The sequence below is a fragment of the Carcharodon carcharias genome, chromosome 12 (assembly GCF_017639515.1).
Source record: "Carcharodon carcharias isolate sCarCar2 chromosome 12, sCarCar2.pri, whole genome shotgun sequence".
NCBI classification, from domain to species: Eukaryota; Metazoa; Chordata; class Chondrichthyes; order Lamniformes; family Lamnidae; genus Carcharodon; species Carcharodon carcharias.
Window position 1 is genome coordinate 56,824,790 of NC_054478.1, and position 26,408 is coordinate 56,851,197.

The window sequence follows — 26,408 nt, forward strand, 5'->3', positions numbered from 1 at the left end:
CCCATTTGATTATATTTTTTCTGTACCCTCTAAAGCCTTCATGCCTTTCCTAAAGTGTGGTACCCAGAATTGGACACACTACTTCAGCTGGATCCATATTAGTGTTTTATGTAAGTGCTAGCTGTAGCAACCTTGGGACTGCCCTGACCGAGATTCAGCTCAGGGATTAAATATGGGATGTGCTTCTGGCTCAGCTACCCAGTGCCTTAACTAGTTGAGTGACAATTGCACTATACTTCATTAAGTATAAAGCCACTCAGAATATATGCTGCTGCATCTACCTTTTCAAATGTTATTCTAAACATATTAACTAGTTATTCATTTCATGCACATTCTTCTGGCTCAAGTGGCACATGTGAGGGAAGAGAGCTTCTTCCCAATGAATTACTTAAGAAGTGTAGTTTACTTTTTCATAGGCAAACATGATAGCCAATTTGCATACAGCAATATCTTACAAGTTTTCTGCCCCTCACTGTTGTTTACTATATTTATATTTGTATAACTTGTTCTCTTGGCTCACACTTAAAAACAGCCAACTGGGTGATCTCCCAAAGGGCATTCGACATCCTAGAACTGTAATGATTATCAGGAAGGTGTGAACCTTTTTGAAGGAATAGGGAAAATTGGAGGAAAAAGAAGGTTGTATGTTTTTTAGATGGTTCAATCAAAATATGCACATTTTCAGAATTAATGCTGATTTCGCGCAACTTGTAGTGCTGGTGGGCTTTGTTATTCAAAAATAATGAACTTATTAGTCTAGAGTTCATGTAAAAATAATACCTTAACAGCTGACTGAGTGTAATCATTTGGAAATGGTGTTTTCAGGTGAAAAGCCTTTTCAATGTGATGAATGTGACATGAGGTTCATACAAAAATATCATATGGAGAGGCATAAACGCACTCACAGTGGAGAGAAACCATATCAGTGTGAATACTGCCACCAGGTAAGAATTGACTGAATGTAATTGTTGCTAAATGGGTGAACCACAGATTAATTATAGAATTTTACAGCACAGAAGGTTCGCCATTAACCCATCATACCTACACTGTCTCTCTGAAAAAGTGATCCATTGTTTCCATCTCCCTGTTCTTTCCTCATGGCCTTAGTTTTTCACTTCATTCCAAATATGCATTCACTTTACTTTTAAACACTATTATGGATTCTGATTCCACCTCTTCTTGAACTACTCCATGTCCTTTTTTTTTTATTCGTTCATGGGATGTGGGCTTCGCTGGACAGGCCAGCATTTATTGCCCATGTGACTGCCTCCTCCCATAGGAACGCCCTCCCCCTCCCTCCTATAGGAACAATATTGAAACTTTAGTCTGAGTGCAGTGCGAATTCACTGAGATGCTGCCTGGTATGAGGAAAAATAAATATGAAGAAAAATTTGGGGAGTGCGTCTAGGAATTGGGATGTTTCATTACATACCATTCATGGGATGTGGGCTTCGCTGGCCAGGCCAGCATTTATTGCCCGATCCTAATTGCTCTTGTTGAGAGGCCATTTAAGAATCAACCACATTGCTGTGGATCTGGAGTCACACGTAGGCCAGACCAGGTAAGGATGGCAGATTTCCTTCCCTAAAGGTTTTTTAGTGAACCGGATGGGTTTTTTATGATAATCGGCAATGGTTTCATGGTTGTCATCAGACTTTTAATTCTAGATTTTTAAAAATTGAATTCAAATCTTACCATCTGCCAGCTTCACCTGCCCCAGCCCCTTTCAACAGTATAAATTTCATCACATTTCTACTTCTCTTTGGCTCTGAAGAAGGGTCATACAGACTTGAAACGTTAATTCTGTTTCTCTCTCCACAGATGCTGTCAGACCTGCTGAGTTTTTCCAGCATTTTCTGTTTTTGTTCCCAACACAATGTTGAGCTATGGAATTCCATGGTTAATGGTTGAGTTATAAGGTGTGTCAGCATCCAAGTTAGATTGGGTAAGTGAGTGAAGAGAGATGGGAACAGGATGAATAAATGTGATTGGGATTGTTGGCTTATCTGAGGAATAAACACCGCCATGGAGTGGTTGGGCCAAAGTGGCAGCTTCCATGTAGCTGCTTTGCAATTTTATGACCTGACAACTGTCTGCACTTTGGGGAAAAAAAACAGTTCTTCTAATTGCTGTCCATTCTGCTGCTGCTGATCTTAAATCCATCCCCTTTACTGACTTCAATGGAAATAGATACCCAACTCAATTTATTCCTCAAAATTTTGAGCATCTCTCTTGGTTTTCTTCTTGACCTCATTCTCTTTCATAATGAGACACCTCCAGTTTCTCTCTGCTGTCATTAGTGAAGCCTCTCATCCTTGGTAGATCTTCCTAAATCTCTTCTGTTTCCTGTCCATAGCCTTGATACCTTTCCTAAAGCAGAAGGTCTGCAACACTGTGGCTTAACTAAAGATTTGTATGATATTAGCATAATCTCTTTGCTTTTGTATCCTAAACCTCTATAAAATATGGGACCCCACATATTTTTAACAGCTGTTATCAGTTTGTCTTCCATTTGGAAAGAACAAACTTACATTTACTTGGCGACTCTCAGGATCTTGTAACGTCCCAAAGTACTTCACAGATAAGCACGTTTTAGGAGTGTATCATTTGCAGTGCTTCGAAATAAGCAATGCAAGTAAAGGCAAAATCAGCAAAGTGAGAATTTGCAGTTCAAAAGATTTGGAATTGTCAGATCGTTTCAGTTGAACAACTTCAAATGACACCTACAGCTTATCTTATTACATTGTACTATATCCTCAAAAAGCTATTAAACTTTATAGATAAAATTTGCTGGATTCAAAACAAGGCTGGCTGTCCCCTAATTAACCCATGTGTTTCTAACTGTCAATTTTCTCCATCATATGGCACCTAGAATCTTGCCCTTTACTGGTATTAGGTTATCTGTACTATTGTCAATCATTTTTTTTCTCTTTCTCTCTATACCTCAACAGAGGTGCTACATTGATAACCCTCCAGTTTCCAGGTACAGCACCTCCAAGGATGTTTGAAAGATTGTGAACTGATCCTTTATTTCTTCCCCAACTTCCCTTGATATTCTGCATTCTTGCCATGATTACAGTCTTTTCTGTAGTTTCCTGTATAATTGTTTCATCTTCTTCTTTGTAACTTAATTTTTCTTCTGTGAACACATAGGTTTGATGCATAATGCATCCCCACCAATCCAGAACCACACAGCATCCTAGGAGACATGGGAAAACATTAAAAACTAAGGCCAATAAGAGACAGGGAAAACTAGAAAATTCCTTTCCAACCCACATAAATGATTAAAACTTATCAATGAACTAACACTGATCCTGATTTACATTAAGTGATACCGACCTCGTGTCGGAAGTGAACCCTACCCCAGCCAGTACAGGGTCCAACTCTCGATTGCAGGAATACAGCGCATCAGTGTTCACCATATGAGCTGTCAACTGGTTCCACAGATCCAATATTCTGAGAAAAGAAGACACACCCAATATCCAATTTAGTTCTGCCCTTTCATAACTTGTAAACATGACATCTGATCCTCCCTAACCTATTCAGTTGAAATAAATTGCAGCATATAAGTCAACCCCACTTTTCAACCACGACATGCCTTACTCGTTTTAGTAGTCAGCCTCAATCTTTCTCATCACAAATGCATGTTTTACTCACCAGTACCTTTATAACTGGCTGTAAGCAGACAATATGGGCTGTGTTGCTCAGGCGAGTGGGAGTTTAAGACGCACTCACCTCGGAAGCAAATGACATTTCAAAATGGTGACCACTCACAGCCACACTGGTGGTTCACACTTATATTTAGTGTATAAGTCGACCCGCGCCCCCTCCCTGCTTTTGAAGGGATTTTTGAGGCTTCTAAAGGCAACCTGTATGCGGGTATCTACAGTAGATCCTACATCTATGTTTTTCTACCATATGCAGACCCAGCCACCTGAGCCAATCTTGATAACTGAGATATTTTAAGCTAGGCATTCATCTTGTGGACCACCTCAGCACCTTTACCGAAGTCTCAATATCTCCAGTGATATGAGGAGACCAAAACTGGGCACTGTATTCTAACTGAAGTCTAATCAAGGTCTCTTACATGAATAAAATTATATGACAGAAGCAAAATACTGCAGATGCTGGAAATCTGAAATGAAACCAGAATGTGCTGGAAATATTCATCTGTGAAGAGAGAAACAGTTTCAGATTGATGGCCTTTCATTAGAATTACAAAGAATTGTCCTGTGAATGCACAGTAAAACTCTGTTTGCTCTACTTAAATCTTCATGGCATTAGTTGTGAACACTTTGTTGTTGATTCTTAAAAGATCCAGATATCTTTTACCACTGGCTTTGCTACTTTTCCGAGAAAGTATCAGCCTACGTTCAGAAGGTTGTGGGTTCAAGCCCGACTTCAGATGCTTCAGCACCTAGGCTAAACATTTTAGTGAAGTACTGAGATAGCACTCCACTGGTTATAGATGTCTTTTGGGTAAGAAGGATGACATCCCTGAGGCAACTTTAAACTGAGGCTCTGTCTCCCCACTTGGGTTGATGTGATAGATCCCATGACATTGGGATAGGATGGAGAAGGGTGGGGGGTGGGTGGAGGCTATTCTGGTTCCTCGCCAGCATTACCAAGAAAGATTATTTGGTTCAGTCTCTCACTGGTGTTTGTGGTATCCTGCTGTGCTTGAGTAAATCAGTTATTGCCTTTCCCTACGTTACTAAAGTAACAACACTTTGAAAGTATGTTCCATGGCGCTTTACAGCCAATGTTATCCTGAGGCTGTGAAAAGTGCTGTGTAAATGGAAGTTCTTTACTCTTTCCTTTGTAGGGTGTATATATATTAGCATTTGACCTATCATTGGCATAACATTACACTATTTTCTTAATTAAACATAATTTTGTAAACACTAGACCAATTCCCCAGCATATTAAAAGCTGCTTGTGATAGTTGAGCATCCTCTATAGTTCTAACTCTCTCAAAAAGCTTGGTATCATACATAACTTTCAGCAAATAGGAACTAATTTAATGCAACTGAAATTTCAAAACACCATGCAAGAGCTTCTATAGGCCATGTGCTGAATTTTCCACCAGCAGCTTATAGCTTAGTAACAATGTACTTTTGAATAGTAGCCTCAAGCTATTGCTCAATACTGAAATTAACCCTTTTTTCCCATTCAAAAATATCTCTTAGCTTATAGTTATAGTGGTATCCACAGTAGGTCAGTGAATAATACTGGAGTGCTCCTGCTTTCTCAGTTTATAAATTGTTCTGCTTTCTTTAAGCTATGAATAGCAGAATACCTGTTAACTCACAATTGAAAGTGTATACAGTGTTGATTTGTGTAGCCACAATTATGTACACTTTCATTCCAAAATTAACTGAATTTGTGTAGTCTAATACTTTATTCAGATCATTTTGATATTTGCCATTTTAGTTGATGATGACTGCTGCAGATTGTACAATGCTACAAAAGCCTGTTGCATGATTGTTTTTTTTTCATAGAAGTGTGAGAATCCTTATTTGCCAGATCTTGTGTTCTTTATTATCCTCTGTAATATTGAAAAGAAAGGCCAAGGCTAATTGAATAAGTTGAACCGTTATTTGTGTTTCAATTCAATTTTTTTGTCACCGAGATTGTTTCATTAAAAATTTTATTGCAACACTTGAAATGCTACTTTTGTGAGATATTTTTTAAAGCTGGTACTTGTAGTTCTATGCTGGCATAACCAAGCTATCCAATTTATCTTAGATGTAGCTGTTTCTTGCCTGTCTGTTTCTCAATATTTTTTTCTGTAATGTGACTTGTTTTCCATGCAACAATCTATAATCAACCCAGTTATCAGTGTATATGTATGTTCTGTTGGTCTGTGACAATTTTTAGATACAGGTGATATTTATCAGTTTTGTTTTTTGACAGCTGATAGTTAGTGCCCTATGCTGAAAAGTGAAACCATGGAGAGAATGTACATTTTTTTGCATTTGTTAGAATCCAATTTAATGTCAATTCATGGTATTGACTCTAATATTGTGATTGTTTCAGTATTTCTCCAGAACTGATCGTGTATTAAAACATAAACGCATGTGCCATGAAAACAGAGATAAAAAACTGAAGTGTGCATTGAAGATGGGTGATATGGGAGGGAATGAGGAAGATCCAAACATTTCCCTGCAACACAAAGATAATCCATTACCTCGGAAAAAGAAGCAAAAAACAGGAGATAAATCCAGGCCTCCTGTTCCACTCACTGACAAAGAGTGCACAGTGGAAAAATTAGACCAGAAAAAAGACGAGAATGAGAGTGATTACTCATCACTCTATAGTATTTCTTCAAAAGTGAAAGATGAATATATGGTGACTGAATATTCTGTTGAAATACCGCACTCATCCTCTGGTGGTGATCCTCTGGAAAGTACATCTGGAGATATCCATCCACCAAAATTGGTCATCAAGAAAGTTAGCAGTAAAAGAAGTCAGAAACTGGAGCTGGAACCAAGCCAGGCAATGTCTGCATTATCCACGTATGAAGAAAATAAAGTTACAAAATATACATATGAACTTATTGATAAACCAGGTTTGCTGGACTCTGAGGGAAACCATGACATTGATCAGGTGGATTCCTTACAGGAAGTTCCCAGTAAGCCTGTGCATAGCAGTAACAATTATGATGATGCAATGCAGTTTCTGAAGAAAAAGCGTTATTTGCAAGCAGCAAGTAATAATAGTAGAGAGTATGCCTTGAATGTAGGCCAGATAGCGTCGCAGCCATCTGTGACCCAAGCAGCTGTGGCTAGTGTCATTGATGAAAATACAGCAGCATCTATGTTGGACTCTCAGTCATTGAGTGTTGAAATAAAGAATAGTCATGACAAAAGTGGGATTCCTGATGAGGTACTGCAGACTCTGCTAGACCATTACTCTCATAAGGCAAATGGACAGCATGAAATGTCTTTTAGTGTCGCTGATACAGAAGTGGCCTCAAGCATGTCAATAAACACTTCAGATGTAGCTGAGGTTGCCCAGCCGGAGAGAGCTGGTGCAAGTTCCCAACCAACATCTTCAGACAAAGCCAGTATGCTCCATGAATATTCAAAATTTCTCCAGCAAGCTTTGGAAAGAACAAGCCAGAATGATGCATATTTACCCAATCAGGCCCTTACTTTTGGAACTGATAGCCCAACCCTTCCAAGTCAGCCATTATTTTCTTCCATGGCCTCAATGACTATGCAGCGTGGCTTTAGGTCAGGCATGAATTCACCATTGCGACCATCTTCTGAGAAGTCCCACTATGGTTTAATGGTTGGTGAGTCCCAGCACTCCTTTTCTTTTTCAAGCGAGGAGACCAATCATAGTGCTGTTTCGGCACAAGAATTCTTGGATCAGATGACATCTCAGAAGAAGGTAGAAGCTCAGCCTGTCCATCAAGCCTACCAAATAGGCACATTTGAGCAGACATTCAGAGCTCAGTACCAGAATGTAAGGGCTGGTGTTCCTCCCCCATACAGTGCTGCCAATGGACAAGTAAACCTGAGAGTGCGTGGGGCTGGTGCAGAGTTTTCAGAGTTCCCCTTGGTGAGTGTGCCAGAGGGAAGAGCTCAAATGACTGCATCACCAGATGGCACAGCTAGTCAGGCCTTTGGATAGTAGGAAACTGTAATCTTTGTAATGTAACTGAGGCTAGCACTTCAAATGACAATTCTTGTATTATGCGCTGCTCTGTATAGGATGAAGTGCTGTATAATCAATAGTCAATGCAGTTTTGGTTCAATTTACCACACTTATACAGAAGCATCATAATCTAGGCCTCTTGTATACCAAAATACAATTACGCTGCAGTGTAACATTGTTAAAAACGTACTTTCTTTGTATATTTCAGCCATGCACGGCATGTCCCAGGTTATTGTGTTGTGGCAGGATTAACTGTTGTTTAACACTTATGCTGTTGCTTTGCCTCACCTTGTAACATGCCCCAACTATTTTGGCACTTTTTAAAGGAAAAAAATAATCAGTCACTGCTATTTGTAGGGTATAACCAAACTAATAAATTAGTTTCTTTGGATTTTCTTTAAATGTATGCACTTTTCTACTCCGATTTACTAAGATTGTAAACAAAAACTAACAATTTTGTTTGTTTATATGTAGAAGAATACTTTAAGAAGTAATTGGAACATAATTTTTATCTAACTTGCATCATCTTTACTCGTGAGGAACCCCACAGAATTGATGAGTGGGAGCAAAATGGTATTCCACAGTTATCCATTGAGCGTTCTATTTATACCATGAATTTTTAAAAAAAATTAAATTTTATTTATTTTAGAAATGGAAACGTGGGAATTTATTTCAGTGAGAAGTGTTGTAAGCACAAAGGGTGCTTTATACTTATCTAGTCGTGTGATGCCATTTTCAACTCTCAACTTTCAACTCTCCAGGATGTTGGGCTGCCTTATTAAAAAATATAGTTTATATCCCTATTTTTGTATGTTTAGTGTATAAAACCATTTTATGTTCCCTTGTAGAAAAATAAAATAAATGACCTGTTAATTTATATTGCAGTACCTATCCCTTTATCTGTAAAATACCTTGTCTGCGTAAGTGTTTCAAAAATATATAATACAAATTATCTGTCATCCCACAAAATATGTACTAATTATTACATTTTCTGTAAATGTGATTTTGTACCTTGTGGAATGTTATGTTTTAAAGATTTGATTAACCATTGAGATCTTAATTCCGCATTCAATTGCACGTATCAAATATTTGATGTAGTTTAGCAAAATTTCTCCAATTGAGTTAGATGATTAAGTATCTTCCTTGCATATTATTAGTAAGTTGTCTTCTAATTGGAGAAATCAAATTGCCACCATATTGGTTTTGAGTCAGCAATTTAATTATTGGTTTTGGGGCAAAACTTGTTCAAATTGAGAGAGACAGCATTGGTTAAAACTGAGATTTGTATGGTTTGGATATGTTACTGGTCAGTGAAACCCTCGAGTTCCTTAACGTGCTTTAAGAATGTTTCAACCAAAGATGTAAATTTTATATTTTTTATATTTATATCGTCTTTGTAGCATTTGAAACATTCTAATGTTTACTGATGGTGGGGGTGGGTGGGTGGGGGAGAGGGATGCGTTGTGGTAAACGATGTCCAGAGGAACCCTTAAATATCTTTCTAATCTTTTTGCAATTTACCAGTGTTGTTGGACGTAACCACAGTCGATGCACTTCAAGCTAATTCATCGGACGTGAAGCGCTTTGAGATATTTAGAGTTGTAAAGTGGCACTATATAAATGCAAGTTCTTTTTGACCATGTGGAGTTTAATTGAGACTAAACCATTGTGTTTATGCAGTAATTATAGGTAGATTATGTATAGTAGTACATTACATAAAAGCTCATATAAGTTTCAGCTGCCCACCCACATCTCCATGCTTTCCAAACGGTAATTTTGTAATTTTTCTTTGGGGATTCACCATGCAAATATTGAGAGCCTAATTATATTCTTTTATACCCAACTTCCAACAATATCAGCTACCCAAAGAAACACCATCCTATTAGCAGAAAGCTTTCTAGTTTACAATTAAATAACATGCTAGTGAGTCAACAAGTAGAGAAGCATAGAATACAGAATTCTCAATGATGTGCTCATAGTACTTGATATACATGGCTCGAGACAGATAAAGCTCCACCATCTTATAAATGCCCAGATTCACACTCTGATCCATTAGAGTTTGCAAAATAAAAACAGCAAATGCTGAAAATACTCAGCAGGCCTGGGAGCATCTGGAGAGAGAAACAGCATTAATGTTTCACGTCTGTGACCTTTCATCAGACATGAAATGCTAATGTTTCTTTCTGCAAAGATACTGCCAGATCTGCCAAGTGTTTCCAGCATTCTCTGTTTCTATTTCTGATTTCCAGTATCCACAATAATTTGCTTTTGTATTAAAAGTTTGCGGAGCACAGTTTGAGCTATTTATACATGGTAGGTTTTTATTGAATGGACCAAATATGAAGGATGTCTCAATTGTATTTTTGTGATAAAGGATAATTGAACACATTAAGCAGTCATGTTTACCATGTGATTTCATGCTTTTTTTTATATTAACATTTTTTTCTCAACTTTGAAATTTATATAAATAAGTGGGTATTCAGTGTTTAAAAACAAATGAGGCAGCTGCAATATTATCATGCTGCTGCAATCAAGGCACAAGTGACCCAGCAAGTTTTGAAGTGCTAACTGTGTACACCTTGTTGCCCACAAACTTCACCTTACGCTTAAGTAAACATTGATGTATCAAATAAGACCAGTAAGTTATTTTTAAATTCATGCCAACAACAATATAACTAAAAAGCCATAAATCTCATTGATTTCACATTTGTTGTTTATGCCCCCCTAAAAGAAGGGTCTAAAGTCACCATGTCTGAGCAGGTCTCTTGCTTTTATCCTACTTTATAGCATCCATAATGAATCTTTTTTCAAACTACAGAATTAGTAAGGCACTTTCAAATAAGACTTAAAACCTTCACTTTAAAATGCTTTTACCAGTTGGTGAAAAAATTTACAGTAAAACTATTTTCAACCTATAACCCAAAGTTTTGTTTTGGCTTTATTGTATTCAAAAGTTTTTGTGTAATTGCATTCATTTAAGTATCTCTGAATGGAGCAGCCAATGTGATAGACTGTAAGTGATGATTCTTTACAGTTGATCTAGTAATTTGTCCTTGTAATGGCATGGGCCCTTTTATTGTAATACTTGTATCTTCAATGATTGCTTCTATGGTTTTCACTCAGTCTTCACTTTTATGGCTCTTTTTAATGAAACAAACGCATTCCAAGAATGAAAAGTTGTATGTCATGCTGCAGGATTTTTGCAAGTATTTATTTTAACGTGCAAGTTATTTTGTTTTCATTTCATCGCCCAATGTTTTAGTGCGAGAAATTGAGTTTTTGGATGAGGAAGGGGCCAGAGACCCTGAAAAAGTAACTTATTGTACCATATGATCAAAAGTTTATTAAACTGAAACATCACATTAGGAAAACATTCTTCTCCCTATATAATTATAAAAAGATTTTATTTTTCTGTGAGGGTGGGGTGAAAGGGAATCTTAAATTATGGAAAAAGGTAATTTTGAAGTTCTTTATGGTATTCTGCTGTAAGTGGGAATTCTGAATATACAAACCAGATTCATACCTTTATTTTTGTCTGAACATTAGTTTATATACATAACCAGACTACAATTGCCCATTAATTTCCAGTCTGCGATGATAGCAAAAGATTAACACTGCATATCTATACAGAGCAGCAAAATGGATAACATTAACCTAGGTAAAACCGCATCAAATTTATAATTGCAGTTGCATAGATTTTATGTTGTATGCTAACCATTTATACACAGATGGATTTGCCAAGTGATACTTTATTCTGGTCTCTTTTAGTACACTGGTCAATTTTATACATAAGCTTGCTTTTCTATTAATGTAGAAGTGTTAACTAGAGAGATCAATTTTGTAGTATATTGTAAAAGTTAAATTTGTTACAAAATCTGTTGGGCGTAGCCTATGTACAAAAATACTTGCCTTTTTTTGTTCAATTGTTCATAACTCCACAATCAAGTTGAGCGAGAGACTTTGTGTTTGTGAGTGTCGGCAAATTTGTCAGGCATTTGTTCACCCCACATAAAACTTGTTCACTTAACTTCAGTATCTTTACATTCAGGGTTTAAATGCTGGTGTGCAAATATTTTGGGGAATGGATTTATCAGTAATACATGCTGATGCAGAAAGTTTGATTTGCAATGCGTGATCAAATACTGTGTAGATATGTAATAAAGCAAAATCCTACAATATGCTTTAAACAGTTATCAAACGATATACAGTACTTTCCAAACTGTGTATTAGAGAAATTGAAAGTATCACATTTTTGTCTTTAAGAGTCTTTTTAATGCTTAGTTATAAATAAATGTTCAGAAACCAGTTATTTTTGTTGGTCTTTATTTAACTTATAAACCATGATGATGATTGACAACGTTTGAAGATGGGGAATGCTGTCATATCTCGAAGGATTCTGCATGGAAGAAAACTTATGTTTGCGAAATCCACTTATTCTTATCTGTCTCCACAACTGTGACATTTTTATCAGTGTTAAGATCTTTCTTCTGAATGATATTTGTTTCAGTTTGAATAAAGAATTAAAGGTGATTTGTCTTTATTTGTGAAAAATCATAGCGTGAATTTAAATGATTATAAGCGTTACTTTTTTTAGTGGTACCCTTCAAGCAATGTCAATTTGTAATTTTTCATGACTACAGTCCATTTTATCTGCCAAACATTCACTTGTAAAAAGCCTTTTCCAAAAATCCAAACATTTTCTGGAAATGTAGCAGTGAACATAGAGAGGGGTAACTAGTTAACTACAGAATATTAGTTATCCTATGAGTGAGGAAATTGGTAATCTATTGAGTGGTAACGTTGCAACTGAATCATGGGGATTTCTGCAGTGTTGAGGGCGTTACTATACAATTTGCCATTGAGCAACCGTTTCTAGAAAGGTTATTTTTAAAATATTTTTAAGAAATACCATAGGCTGGAGGTGGTGCAGCGGATTGGCACACTGCTCTCACCTCTGGGGCACTACTGCAGCTCAAATGAGGCGAAAGTATTTTTCGCTAATAATAAGCGTTTACATGAAATGTTTTTGGAGTTGCCTTAATCAGATTGCAAACGGGTGGGTGCACAAGATGTTGTGGTACGTCGAAAATGCTAATATTGGTTGTATGGCAAAGGGGAACGTTCAGTCTGACGCAGGAGGAAGTTTGTGCATTTGGGCTTAAGGAGAATCAAGCTTTATTCTGCAACTGGTTTATGCCTTCGTTACCCTGATGGTACTTAATGCCGCCTTTTACATTTGGCAGGTCCTGTGCCAACTGAGTGACTATAGGACGCAGCTAATGACGAGCAGCTTGTCTGTAAGGTCAGTTTGACTAGAAGGCTCTATCTATAGCACCAAATCAAACTGATAGCTACTTCCTAGTTGACCTAATTTCTTAGAAGAGTGGCGTGTTTAAGGAGTGCTGGGTGACTTGGTTTAGCTGCAAACATTAAAAATGTTTGAACCCTGGCCTTCAGTAGTCGATGCAGGCCAGTGTAGAAGTTATGACCAAAACTGCCTCAGTGCCAGAGAACTTGGACAGTTTCTTTCCTATGAACAATTGTAAACGATTCCGAACTGCTCCTGGTGAGGTCGAAACTGCTTTTAATCAGCTGCCATCGGGGCAAAAAAAAATCAGGAATTGCTATCTACAAATCGCCGGTGAAGTGTACAAAATCCGAATTGAATTAATTAAACCCAGTGGCCTAACTGTAACCACCCGATCACTGCAGCTATATGCGGAAAGTGAGTGAATTCACTTGCAAATCAGTGGGGAGGGTACACAAACTGGATTTTGGGGATAGGTCCGCGCTGTTAAATATTGGGCTGAAACTCGGCGAATTGTTCGAACTATTCTCGGGATAACCGGCCCTTAGTTTAAAGTGGTTGAAAAACAAATCTCGCGGTTAATTTCAAGGATCAAGTTTCTTGGCAATACGTGGCAGACTGAGTGTGATCCCCACCTGAAGACAGGAAGAGAATAAGGCAGCGCCTCGCAGAAGCTGCGCTGGGCACTGTACTGAGTCAGGGGCTGCCTCCCGCTTCTCTGAAAACAGAACCTTAACCAGGGACTGTTTCCTTTCTGTTCGACCTCCTGAACCGCCAACTGGGTTACAAACGACACCGAAGTCATAAGAAACCAGGAGATTGAAACAAGCGAATTGTGTCACTTCGCGATCAATAGAGAAACACAAGGGCAGTCGATTTAGCTAGTGTTTCGGCAAATAAAGCATTTCCATGAAAGTAACTTTCTTGTCAGGAGATAACTTCGATCTTCGCTGGGCCAAAAGAAAGGTAACATTCTGAAAGTGCCTTAAAGTTTGGGCCGAGTGCAGTCGACAGTATTAGTTGGAGTGAAATGGATACGCAAAAGTCAATTTTGCATATGTTTGTGACGAGTTTTCACTGGTGATCAACATTTCCATTTTCTGATGGGAACGCACAGAAGTTTGTGTTTGGTAAGGGAGTGAGCAAAGGTGTTACCCGGATCCGGATGCAGGAAGCTTATCAATTTTTATTTGCTGGCACAGGGATTGTTCCTCATGCTAACCAAGTCATGCTCCAGAATTCCATTGCATTAACAGAGACCCGTAAACCTTGAGCGGATTCTGCAAGTTGAACATCAAAAGGACCCTGGCTTCCCTAAAATAAAGGTACCAGGAGTTGTATTTGATGGAGGGAGGAAAATTGTATGCTTTTAGTTTTGTCATAACGTGTTGCGTTGAGATCTGTTTGGAAACACAATATTTGCCGAGCTTCACCGTGAAGCCAATGATCCTTTAAATTGCAACGCTTCGTACGTTTCCTGATTTCTGGCATAATTTGTATACTTGTAATATTTCCTTCAAAGGAACTCTGTACAGGCTGTTAAAGCAGGGACAAGTCGAACAATTAATTATATGGAACAATGGATAAGTGAGTATGATTTTATGAAATGAAACTTACCAAGGTTTCAGATGATGTTTAAATGCATTTGAAATACTTTACAAATATCACCTGAGATCTGACTGCGAAGTGAGATCACCAGGTTAGTTGCAAAGTATTTTTCAAAAATAATATACTGTGAAAATCAGGAAAGGTTGTACTTAATGTGTCATTTTTCTTCCAATAGCAACTTTCTTGCTAACAGTCACTGCATATGTTATATTGACGCGTTCCAGGCAGTAATTCAGCCTTTTGCTCTGCTCATGGTAAACTGATTGAGAACAAAAATAAAAATGCCTGGAAAAACTTAGCAGGTCTGGCAGCATCTGCAGAGAGGAACACAATTATCGTTTCGAGTCCATTATGACTCTTCAACAGAACTAAGTAAAAGTAGAAGAGAGGTGACATACAAGCTGGTTTAGGGGGAGTGGGGGTTGGGGGGGGTGGTGGGACAGGTAGAGCTGGATAGAGGGCCAGTGATAGGTGGAGATAGCCAAAAGATGTCATAGACAAAAGGACAAAGGTGTTGAAGGTGGTGATATTATCTAAGGAATGTGCTAATTAAGGATAGAAAGCAGGACAAGCAAGGTACAGATAGCCCTAATTGGGGTGGGGTGGGGTGAAGGGAAGTGATCGAAATAGGCTAAAAGGTGGGGCTATCTCCACCTATCACTGGCTCTCTATCCAGCTCTACCTGTCCCACCCCCACCTCCCTTAAACCAGCTTATATTTCACCTCTTTCTATTTTTACTTAGTTCTGTTGAAGAGTCATACGGACTTGAAATGTTGACTATGTTCCTCTCCGCAGATGCTGCCAGACCTGCTGAGTTTTTCCAGGTATTTTTATTTTTGTTTTGGATTTCCAGCATCTGCAGTTTTTTACTTTTATCTTAGTAAACCGATTGAGCTTTGTTCTGTTTGATGTCATCCAAACCAGTAAATTCAATTACTATCTTATAATCAATTATCAGTGTTTCTTTCATGGACTGTGTTCAGTTCTTTACCGCTCCCTTCATCAGAACTGTATGAAGCATCAGCATAGTTGGAATATTGAATATTAACAGTTATGTTAGTTTTAGTTAACCCACACATTTTCCCTCCTAGATTGTAACATGCCTGTAATATTTTCAAATCATTCGTAATTTGCACCTTCCAAGTGGGCAAATGTTGGTGAGGTTTGCAATCAGCAGTCATGATCCAAAGTAATTAACTATGACAGAAAAGCTAAAATGTTTTGCCAATGTGATGTTAAAAGATACTTTTTTCCCAATAAATGCCATACGTTAAAACCAGGAAAAACAGCTTGAGGACAATCTCCTCCATCTGGCTGAACTTGTTCTCACACTGGACAATTTCTCCTTCAACTCCTCTCACTTCCTCCAAATAAAAGGTGTGGCTATGGGTACCCGCATGGGCCCCAGCTATGCCTGTCTCTTTATGGGGTATGTGGAACATTCCTGGTTCCAGTCCTACTCCGGCCCCCTTCCACAACTCTTTCTCCAGTTCATCGATGATTACTTCGGTGCTGCTTCATGCTCTCGTCGGGACTTGGAAAAATTTATTAATTTTGCTTCCAATCTCCACCCCTCCATCATTTTCACGTGGTCCATCTCTGACACTTCCCTTCCCTTCCTTGGCCTCTCTGTCTCAATCTCTGGTGAGACTGTCCACCAATATCCATTACAAACCTACCGACTCCCACAGCTACCTCAACTACAGCTCCTCACACCCCGCTTCCTGTAAGGACTCCATTCCATTCTCTCAGTTCCTTCGCATCCGTCGCATCTGTTCCGATGATGCTACCTTCAAAAACATTTCCTCTGACATGTCCTCCTTTTTCCTTAACCAAGGTTTTCCACCTCACGCCTTCTCCTCCCTCCCAGAAACATGATAGGGTCCCCCTTGTCCTCACTTATCACCCCACCAGCCTTTGAATTCAAAGGATCATCCTCCGCCATTTCCGCCAACTCCAGCATGATGCCACCACCAAACACATCTTCCCTTCATCCCCCTGTCGGCATTCCGTAGGGATCATTCCCTCCGGGACACCCTCGTCCACTCCTCCATCAGCCCCTACTCCTCAACCCCCTCCTATGGCATCACCCCATGCCCACGCAAAAGATGCAACACCTGCCCCTTCACTTCCTCTCTCCTCACCGTCCAAGGGCGCAAACACTCCTTTCAAGTGAAGCAGCATTTCACTTGCATTTCCCCCAACTTAGTCTACTGTGCATTCGTTGCTCCCAATGCGGTCTCCTCTACATTGGAGAGACCAAACGTAAACTGGGCGACCGCTTTGCAGAACACCTGCGGTCTGTCCGCAAGAATGACCCAAACCTCCCTGTCGCTTGCCATTTTAACACTCCACCCTGCTCTCTTGCCCACATGTCTGTCCTTGGCTTGCTGCATTGTTCCAGTGAAGCCCAACGCAAACTGGAGGAACAACACCTCATCTTCCGACTAGACACTTTACAGCCTTCCGGACTGAATATTGAATTCAACAACTTTAGGTCTTGAGCTCCCTCCTCCATCCCCACCCCTTTTCTGTTTCTTCCCCCTTCCTTTTGTTTTTTCCAATAAATTATATAGATTTTTCTTTTCCCACCTATTTCCATTATTTTTAAATATTTTTAAATCTTTTATGCTCCCCCCACCCCCACTAGAGCTATACCTTGAGTGCCCTACCATCCATTCTTAATTAGCACGTTCGTTTAGATATATAATCACCAACTTCAACACCTATGTGTTCTTTTGTTCTGTTGTCTGTGACATCTTTTGATGATCTGCTTCTATCACTGCTTGTTTGTCCCTACAACCACACCACCCACCTCCACTTGTCTCCCCCCACCCAACCCCCCCCCCCCCCCCCTCCCCACACACCTTAAACCAGCTTATATTTCACCCCTTCCTTGGATTCACCTAGCTCTGATGAAGGGTCATGAGGACTCGAAACGTCAACTCTTTTCTTCTCCATCGATGCTGCCAGACCTGCTGAGTTTTTCCAGGTAATTCTGTTTTGTTTTGGATTTCCAGCATCCGCAGTTTTTTTGTTTTTATATCTATTGAGGAGAATTGTGCCTTTCAATGATATACCATTATGTATTGAAGTTTGAAGTTTCTTTCTATTGAATTCTTCCATAACCCAAAATTTTACCGGGGGATTATATTCATTTTATGGTGTGTCTCACACTTCCCTATTTGCCCTGCTTTCAAGGTAATGGTGAGAAATCCCATGACCCCCACCACTCCACTCCAGCTGCATCATTACTGACAATAGTGGGATCACTTCTTGCTATGATGTCCCTATACTATCAGAAAGTCACAAATGAGAACATTCTTAATAGTGTGTGCTCCCAGATGACTTCAAAACAGCAGAACTGACATTTTAGTGTAACGTAGGGTAAATAGGAGATCATGACATGTGTATCCTTATTTTGCTTTACAGCATTTATGATTTGCATTTCCCTTCAAGTAACAATAGGCAATCTGCACTACAAATGTGAACTGATGGAAAAAAATAGATTGAAGGACTTAGTCAGGGTTTTTGTGCAGTAGAGGTTGAGCAGTTTCAGATCAGTTTCTTGTTCTACATGAACTACTGTCTTGATTCTAATCTATTCCAGTTTTTTAAAAAAATCACATACCGTCACAAAAGTTAATGGATTATCTTCTGCGGCCACCAACTAACAAAGGCTGAGACTGCTGATCTGGCGGGCTCTGCCAATGGATCAGCTCTCACTGCCCCCTCTCCCTCCAGAATGCTTGCTGACTTGCACACAAGGCACTTGCCATCCATTAATTTATTGTGGACGATTGAATCAATATCACGGCATTGGCAGAAACCTGGTTCAGGTGTGATGACACTTAACCCCTAAGTGAAGCTTCCTACCTGGCTATACCTTCCGTCACTTGCCCTGTCAATACTGTTTTGGTGACAATGCAGCATTTTATGATCAAAATGAATCTTTGCCTGACCGTCTACTCCTCTAGTATCTTCTCCTTCTTTGAGCATCTTACCATTTTCCATCCCGCTCACTTCTCATTCAAAAACCTCATTCTGTACCGTCCACCCAAGCATGATAAAAATGCTTTCACCAAGAAATATTCACTGTTTTCCACCCTTAGCCTCTGTATTGAATCACTGTCATCCTAGGTGATTTCAGCTTCCTTCTTAACTCATCCTATTCTCTCTCCTGTTAGCCACTGCCCTCTAATCCTGCCTTAATCTTCTCCTTCATGTAAACTCCCCAACCCATACTCATGGCCATCACCTTGACCTTGCCATCTCACATGTTCTCCCTACTCCCATTGTATCAATCACAGATATGGCCATTTCTGATCACTTCCTTATATCACCCTCCACCCATACCCTCATTCCACACACTGACTCTACCTCCTTCTATATCTGCCCCTGGGAAAAAGCTGTCCCCAATTTCACTTACAATTGCACTTTCAAAATCCCAACTGTCTAGTCTTTGGTCCTCCAGTTGCTGCAACATTTCTGTCACTGCTGATTTTCTCAATTACACCCTCACCAAGACCTTTGATACTCTAGGCCCCAATAAAACCATTATTACCTCTTGCCCTGGTCATTCCCCTGAGTATTACTTGCACTGCTTTCTCTTCCTTCTCCTAACCCATTACCTCTGGTGTTCTCCAAGCATCTATCCTTGGCCCCCTTCTATTTCTAATCTATATGTTGTTCCTTTGGCAACATCATCCAAAAACACAGCCTTAGTTTTCATATGTATGGTGATGACACCCAGCTGTACCTTGCCATCATCTCTGTCAACTCCCCCTGTTCCAAATTCCGTCCCCTAGTACTGACTCTATCCCTCACCTTGTCAACAGTCTGAGTGCAAACCAGTAGCGTCGTACTTGGTCCCAACATAAACTTCTGACCACATGTCTGCACCGTCACTAAGATCACCTATTTTCACCTTTGTAACTTTGCCCCTGCCTTAGCTCATTTGCTGTTGAAACTCGCATTCATGCGTTTGTTACCTTTAGACTTGACTATTGCAGTGCACTCTTGGATGGCCTACCACATTTTAAAATTTGTAACTTGAGGTCATCCAAATCTCTGCTACCCATGTCTTTACTTGCACCAAATCCCATTCATCCATCATGATTGTGCTCTCGGATCTAAATGGGCTCCTGCTCAAGCAGTGCTTTGATTTTAAAATTATCATCCTTGTTTTTATATCTCTCCATGACATCACTCTCCCTGTATCTTTAATTTCCTTCAGAACACAACCCTCCAAGACATCTGCAGTCATCTAATTCTGGCCTCTTGAGCTTCCCCGATTTTAATTGCTTCACCATTGGTGGCTGCACCTTCAGCTCCCAAGGCCATAAGTTCTAAATTGCCTCCCTAAACTTCTCTGACTCCCTACCTACCTTTCTTGCTTTAAGATATTCCTTAAAATCTACTTCTGACTAAACTTTTGATCATCTGCCTTAGTATCGCCTTATAATGGCTTCTGTGAAACACCTTGGCCATTTTATTACATTAAAGGCACTATATAAAACTATGTTTTTATTGATATCTTATCAGAACATGGCAAAGTGTATCAAAGCATTCGCAATTAATTAGTTAATCAAATGAACCTTTCAGCTTATCAGAGGTTGCTTTTACCCCTCGATATCTCAGTGAATGTATCTGATGTAAAGTCTGGGAAGCTCTCTGATTTGAATCCTGGCCGTTGCTAATGTAATTAATCTCAGCAGGGTAGAGGTTGGGTGGTACAGCAGTGGACTGCGGTGGGTGAGGGAAGTGGGGCGGATTGATACTTAGATACACATCCTCAACATGTACCTGTGTAAAAGGTGGGAAGAGGAAAATCTGCTAAATGTGGAGGAAAATAATTCTCCAAAGTTCCATCTTGCACACCCATTTTGTTTCTTTGTTTCAAGTTCCGGGAATGCTTTCAATGTTTTGGTTGTTATACAAAACTGAATGATGTGTCCACAGCTCAAGTTCCGCCTCTGAAGGCTGCTAATAAATTTTTTAATCAATTTTTTCATGCCGCCATTGTCTAATTCAGATTGTGCTTCAGGTGATCTAAGTTCTTGGCATATATGATAGGATGGATGTTTAAAAGCTGTACTAATATACCTGAGAACTGGTATGACAGCCTGTTTAGAGGCAAGTGCTCGTTTCAGTTGTCTGTAAAAAAAATCTAAATCATGAAACTTATAGTTTGTTTAAAATGGGTGTTAACTTTTGACTGAATGGTGATCTGTGTTTGTCTTATGGAATGCCAATATTTCCAACCACACCCCGCTAAAATGAAGCTACCGTACTCATTTATTTTTCCAATCTAAACTATAAACACATTGTTTAGGTGTAATAAATAAGACTTTTCAGGTGTGACATATGGTTGATACGTAGCTAATCTACCAGATGTGTGGTGTGGTGTGTGTGTGTGGAATTCATCCAAAGGATCTTCTACAAGGTCTACAAGTGCACACCAACCTCACAGCAGAACCTTTTGGTATGGTGTTAGCTTGGCTTTAGAATTTGTGTTGCAGACCACAGGTGTCTTAATTTCTATTATACAATGAGCTTTTTTACAGATGGAAATGGAATGAATCTGACAAACCAAACCTCCATATTGCTAAGAAACACGTTTACCTTTCCTTGTTTGTTTTCGACTCTGTCTCACTGATAATTGCAGTGTGCAAACCTTTGGACAAGCCACAAGTTGTACTGTAAATTGCACAGCCTGTCAGAAGAGAGCTTTGCCTGGCTGGCATTTTTGTAATATAATGAGCCCATGGATGAGTTGATCTGCTTTCTCAACACAACATAATTAACTGCAGTAACCTTTTATAAAGTGCCTTGGAGGTTCAAAAGCCAAAACACCCTGTTGGGTTTGTTACCCCAACAGTAGAAAATCCAAGTGGAGTTGAGATGTCTTGTGTTGCTTGATAGTGCGTTGAGATACAACTGAAACTCATTTACACAAACGTGAACCTAGCATTAAACAGCACTTTTAATGGTACTTTTGATCTCACCACTAATCTCTCAATCACTGAGTGAATTACAACTTCCTCCAGTTCAACATTGAGAAAATCTGTGGGCCACATCACGCAATGTTCCCTCACCACTAACCTCAATCCCTTCCCTGGCTATAGTGAATCAGACTATTTAGAATCTTGCTATTCTGTTGAACTTTGAACGGGGCTATTTTGAACTCATATTTTGTTCAAGAATTGTACTCAACTCTATAACATCAGCACCTCTAGCCCTACCTCTGTCTCTCTGCTGCTAAAGGTATACATGCTTTTCTCATTTCCAGACTTGACTACTTTAGTACTTTCCTTTTTTTTTGCCTCCCATCATCCACCCTCAATAAATTAATTTGACTAAAATTCTGCTCCACTTATCCTGTCTTGCATTGTCCTGCTCATCTATGACTCCGTACTCGCTGACTAGCACTGACTCCTTGTACCCCAATTTATTCAATTCAAAATTTTTGTTGCTCCATGATCTTGTCTCACGTATCTTCCCCAGTCCTGGTACCCCCCTTGAATGTGTCATTTCTCTGACCTTGGCCTTTTGTGCATAATTTCTTCCATCGCCCTACCATTTCAACCACCTTGCACCCTTCTTCAAAGTTTCCTCCATAAACTTACCTGTCTCTGCACTTTTCTTAACTGTTAACTTGCCCCTAACAGGTCATTATTTTGGTATCTATTTGTTCATCATTGCTCAATTTTTTTCCTTCCTGGCCTGGTAGCCATTTGTAATTTGTCAATTTGAGAAGTACCTGGGAACATCTGACCACCGCACAGTTGTTGTGGAGACAAGGTCCTCCCATCACATTGAGGATACCCTCCATCATGTGTGGTACTACCACCTGCTAAATGGTATATATTTTGAACAGATCTAGCAACTCAAGACTGGGCATCCATGAAGTGCTGTGGGCCATCAGCAGCAGCAGAGTTGTATTCAAACACAATCTGGAACCTCATGGCATATGTCCTCCCGGCATATCCCCCACTCTACCATTACCATCAAGCCAGTGGATCAAACCTGGTTCAATGAAGAGTGCAGGAGGGCATGCCAGGAGCAGCAGCAGATATACCTAAAAATGAGGTGTTAACCTGGTGAAGCCATAACACAGGACTACTAGTGTGCCAAAAAGCATAAGCAGTAAGTGATGGACAAAGCTAAGTGATCCTACAACCAATGGATCAGATCTAAGCTCTACAGCCCTGCCACATCCAGTCGGGAATGGTGGTGGACAATTAAACAATTCACTGGAGGAGGCAGATTCACAAATATTCCCGCCCTGAATGATGGAGGAGCCCAGCTTATCGGTGCAAAAGATAAGGCTGAAGCATTCACAACAATCTTCAGCCAGAAGTGCAGAGTGGATGATCCATCTTGGCCTACTCCAGAGGTACCCAGCATCACAGATGCCAGTCTTCAGCCAATTCGATTCACTCCGCATAATATCAAGAAATGGCTGAAGGTACTAGATACTGCAAAGGCTATGGGTTCTGACAATATTCCGGCAATAGTACTGAATATGTGTGCCCCAGAATTTGCTGCACCCCTAGCCAAGCAGTTCCAGTATTGCTACAACACTGGCATCTACCCGGCATCTAATTTTGTGGAAAATTGCCCAGGTATATCCTGTACACAAAAAGAGGACAAATTCAATCTGGCCAATTACCACCTCATCAGTAAACCCACGATCATCAGTAAAGCAATGGAAGGGGTCATCAACAGTGTTATCAAGTGGCACTTGCTTTGCAATAATCTGCTCACTGATGCCCAGTTTGGGTTCTGCCAGGGCCACTCAGCTCCTGACCTCATTACAGCCTTTGTTCAAACATGGACCAAAGAGCTGAACTCCCGAGCTGAGGTGAGAGTGACTGCCCTTCACATCAAGGCAGCATTCGACCGAGTGTGGCATCAAGGAGCCCTCATGAAACTGGAGTCAGTGGGAATCAGGGGGAAAACTCTCCGCTGGTTGGAGTCATACCTAGCACAAAGGAAGATGCTTATTGTTGTTGGAGGTCAGTCCTCTCAGCCCCAGGACATCACTGCAGGAATTCCTCATGGTAGTGTCCTCTGCCCAACCATCGTCAGCTGATTTATCAATGACCTTCCTCCCATCATAAAGTCAGAAGTGGGAATGTTTGCTGATGATTGCACAACATTCAGCACCATTTGCGACTACTCAGATCCTGAAACAGTCCAAAAACCTAGACAATATCCAGGCCTGGGCTGACAATTGTCAAATAACATTTGCATCACACAAGTGTCAGACAATGACCATATCCAACAAGAGAGAATCCAACCATCGCCCCTTGATGTTCAATGGCATTACCATCGCTGAATCCCCCACTATCGACATCCTGGAGGTTACCATTGACCAGAAACTGAACTGGATTAGCCATTTAAATACTGTGGTTACAAGAGCAGGTCAGAGACTAGGAATCATGTGACAAGTAACTCACCTCCTGACTCCCCAAAGCCTGTCCACCTCTACAAGGCACAAGTCAGGAATGTGATGGAATACTCCCCACTTGCCTGGATGAGTCCAGCTTCCACAACACTCAAGAAGCTTGACACAGGAAAAAGCAGCCTGCGTGGCTGGCACCTCATCCACAAACATTCACTCCCTCTACCACCGATGCACAGTAGCAGCAGTGTGTACCATCTACAAGGTACACTGCAGGAATTCACCAAGGCTCCTTCAACAGCACCTTCCAAACCCACAACCACTACCATCTAGATGGACAAAGGCAGCAGATAGGTGGGAACACCACCACCTGGAATTTCCCCTCCAAGTCACTCACCATCCTGACTTGGAAATATATCGCAGTCCCTTCACTGTCGCTGGGTCAAGATCCTGGAACTCCCTCCCTAACAGCACTGTGGGTGTACCTACACCACATGGACTGCAGCGATTCAAAAAGGCAACTCATTATCACCTTCTCAAGGGCAAGTAGGGATGGGCAATAAATGTTGGCCCAGCTAGTGAAGCCCACTTCCCAAGAACGAATAAAAAAAATTTGTTTATATGGTTCTGATTTACTTGATCAGTTATGTGGATACATAGAATACAGTCTGATTTATTGATGCCAATATCCAAGCATTCATCATCATGCCTCACCAGAGTGCTATGTCATTAATGCACACAGTGCATCCGGGGCTCAAGAATAAAACAACATCTGGAAAGGGATTATCTTTAGGGTAGTACCACCACAAACCCACCCCCCCCCCCCACCCCCACCCACAATGATGAGATATTGCAGAATTTTAGATATCTGCTTAGTTTGTTAATTGGTTCAAACTACCAATTTATCTTGATAGTAAAGAATCACCTTGTATTATTATGGTGTATATTGCACTACGCTGTCAGTTAATACTACATATTACAAAATTAGACATCTGTGCATTTTCTGTTGTCTCTTAGCTCTTATTACCATGACTTATGTTCAAAACTGCATGTCAAATGGAGCTTAACATGCTGTTTTTATTGAAAATAAGCCAAATACTTTATAGGATAGAAATGGAATGAGTGAAAGTATGGATGGATAGGGGTTGGTTAGCTCAGTTGGCTGGATGGCTGGTTTGTGATGCAGAGTAATACCAACAGTATGGGTTCAAATCCCATACTAGCTGAGGTCATCTACAATCACTTTCTCAACCTTGCCCCTTGCCTGAAGTGTGGTGACCATCAGGTTAAACTCACCACTAGACATCTCTCATCCTCTGGGTCTATGGTGACTTTGATGGATGGATATACAATTATCTCACATTCAAACATTTAGAGAAGTGTTTATCTAGGAGAATGTTCATCTGCTTTGTAAGAGTTGCACTTCTTGGGAGTGACTTATTAGTGGTGAAGTGACAAGATAATACTTCTGCCATTAATGAAGGCCATCAAAAACAAACATTTATAGCAACACTTTTGCACCCAATGCCTTTTAAAAAAAACATTAATCATCAGGGCAGCAGGGCTCTTGCAATTCCATAACAGACACCATAAGCAGAGAGAGCTACAACTGATGTGGAAGCTTAAGGGGCGACTTTATTGACATTATTTGGATTTTGAAGGGAATTGACAGGATAGATAGGGAGAAACCTTCTCCTCTGGTGGAGCAGTCCAGGACAAGTGGAATGAACTGTACATACAGAGCCAGGCTTTCAGGAGAGAAACTAGGAAACACTTCTTTGCATAAAAGTTGACAGAAGTGTGGAACATTCTCCCTCAAAAAGTAGGACCTGGGATGTCCCTGTCTCCTCCTGCTGAGGGACAGATTGTGTGCTGTGCTCACCAGATTGTGATCTTGAGGCTGCTCCACATCTCAATCCCACTGAGGTGTGTGTCGTCGCGCTGGTGGAGGGTATGAGTGAGCGCCGTGACAGGTATTCAGTGGTGCTGCCCTCATGGTCTTCATCCAAGGTGCTCTTGGTGCTGGAGTCGGGGTCAAGGTTGCCTGAGGAGAGAAAGTGCAGATTATTAGTGCTTAGTTACACACAGAAGAGTGGACTCAAAGTAGCGTTGAGAGACACAGATGAAGTGTGCAGGATCCTCACGTGGATGCTTGCCACTGACCTCACCTTTGCCGTAGGAACGGCTCATTTCCTCTCCAACCTGTGACCCTTGAATGGAATGAGGACCTTAATGTCCAGCAACAACCACCAACCCCCACCCCCCCCCACCCCCCCCCCCCACCCCACCCACCCACCCACCCACCCGCCCGCCCGCCACCCCTAGCATGGGACCTCTCCCATTGATTGTGCACAATCCTGTCCTGCATAAAGAACAGATAGAGAGAGTGTGAGCAAGGCACATGCCAGGCCAAATGT

The 26,408-nt window shown here is 40.4% G+C and overlaps 2 protein-coding genes across 15 annotated transcripts in view; both read left to right on the forward strand.

Annotated features, from left to right (window-relative positions):
- The window catches only part of znf148 (zinc finger protein 148), a 43,044-nt gene extending 34,502 nt beyond the window's left edge, over positions 1 to 8,542 (forward strand). For all 3 annotated transcript variants that reach the window (XM_041200798.1, XM_041200799.1, XM_041200797.1), the window contains 2 exons: positions 826 to 944; positions 6,040 to 8,542. In XM_041200798.1, coding sequence (XP_041056732.1) covers positions 826 to 944; positions 6,040 to 7,641 — 1,721 coding nt within the window. In that variant the 3' untranslated portion in view covers positions 7,642 to 8,542. The remainder of the gene's footprint in view (positions 1 to 825; positions 945 to 6,039) is intronic.
- A 4,111-nt stretch (positions 8,543 to 12,653) lies between these two features.
- The window catches only part of slc12a8 (solute carrier family 12 member 8), a 170,660-nt gene continuing 156,905 nt past the window's right edge, over positions 12,654 to 26,408 (forward strand). For 3 of the 12 annotated variants that reach the window (XM_041201656.1, XM_041201655.1, XM_041201666.1), the window contains exons 1-2: positions 13,406 to 14,298; positions 14,496 to 14,560. The gene's annotated coding sequence lies outside the window, so the exon portion shown is untranslated. The other 9 variants (XM_041201657.1, XM_041201661.1, XM_041201663.1 and 6 more) reach the window with 9 other exon arrangements.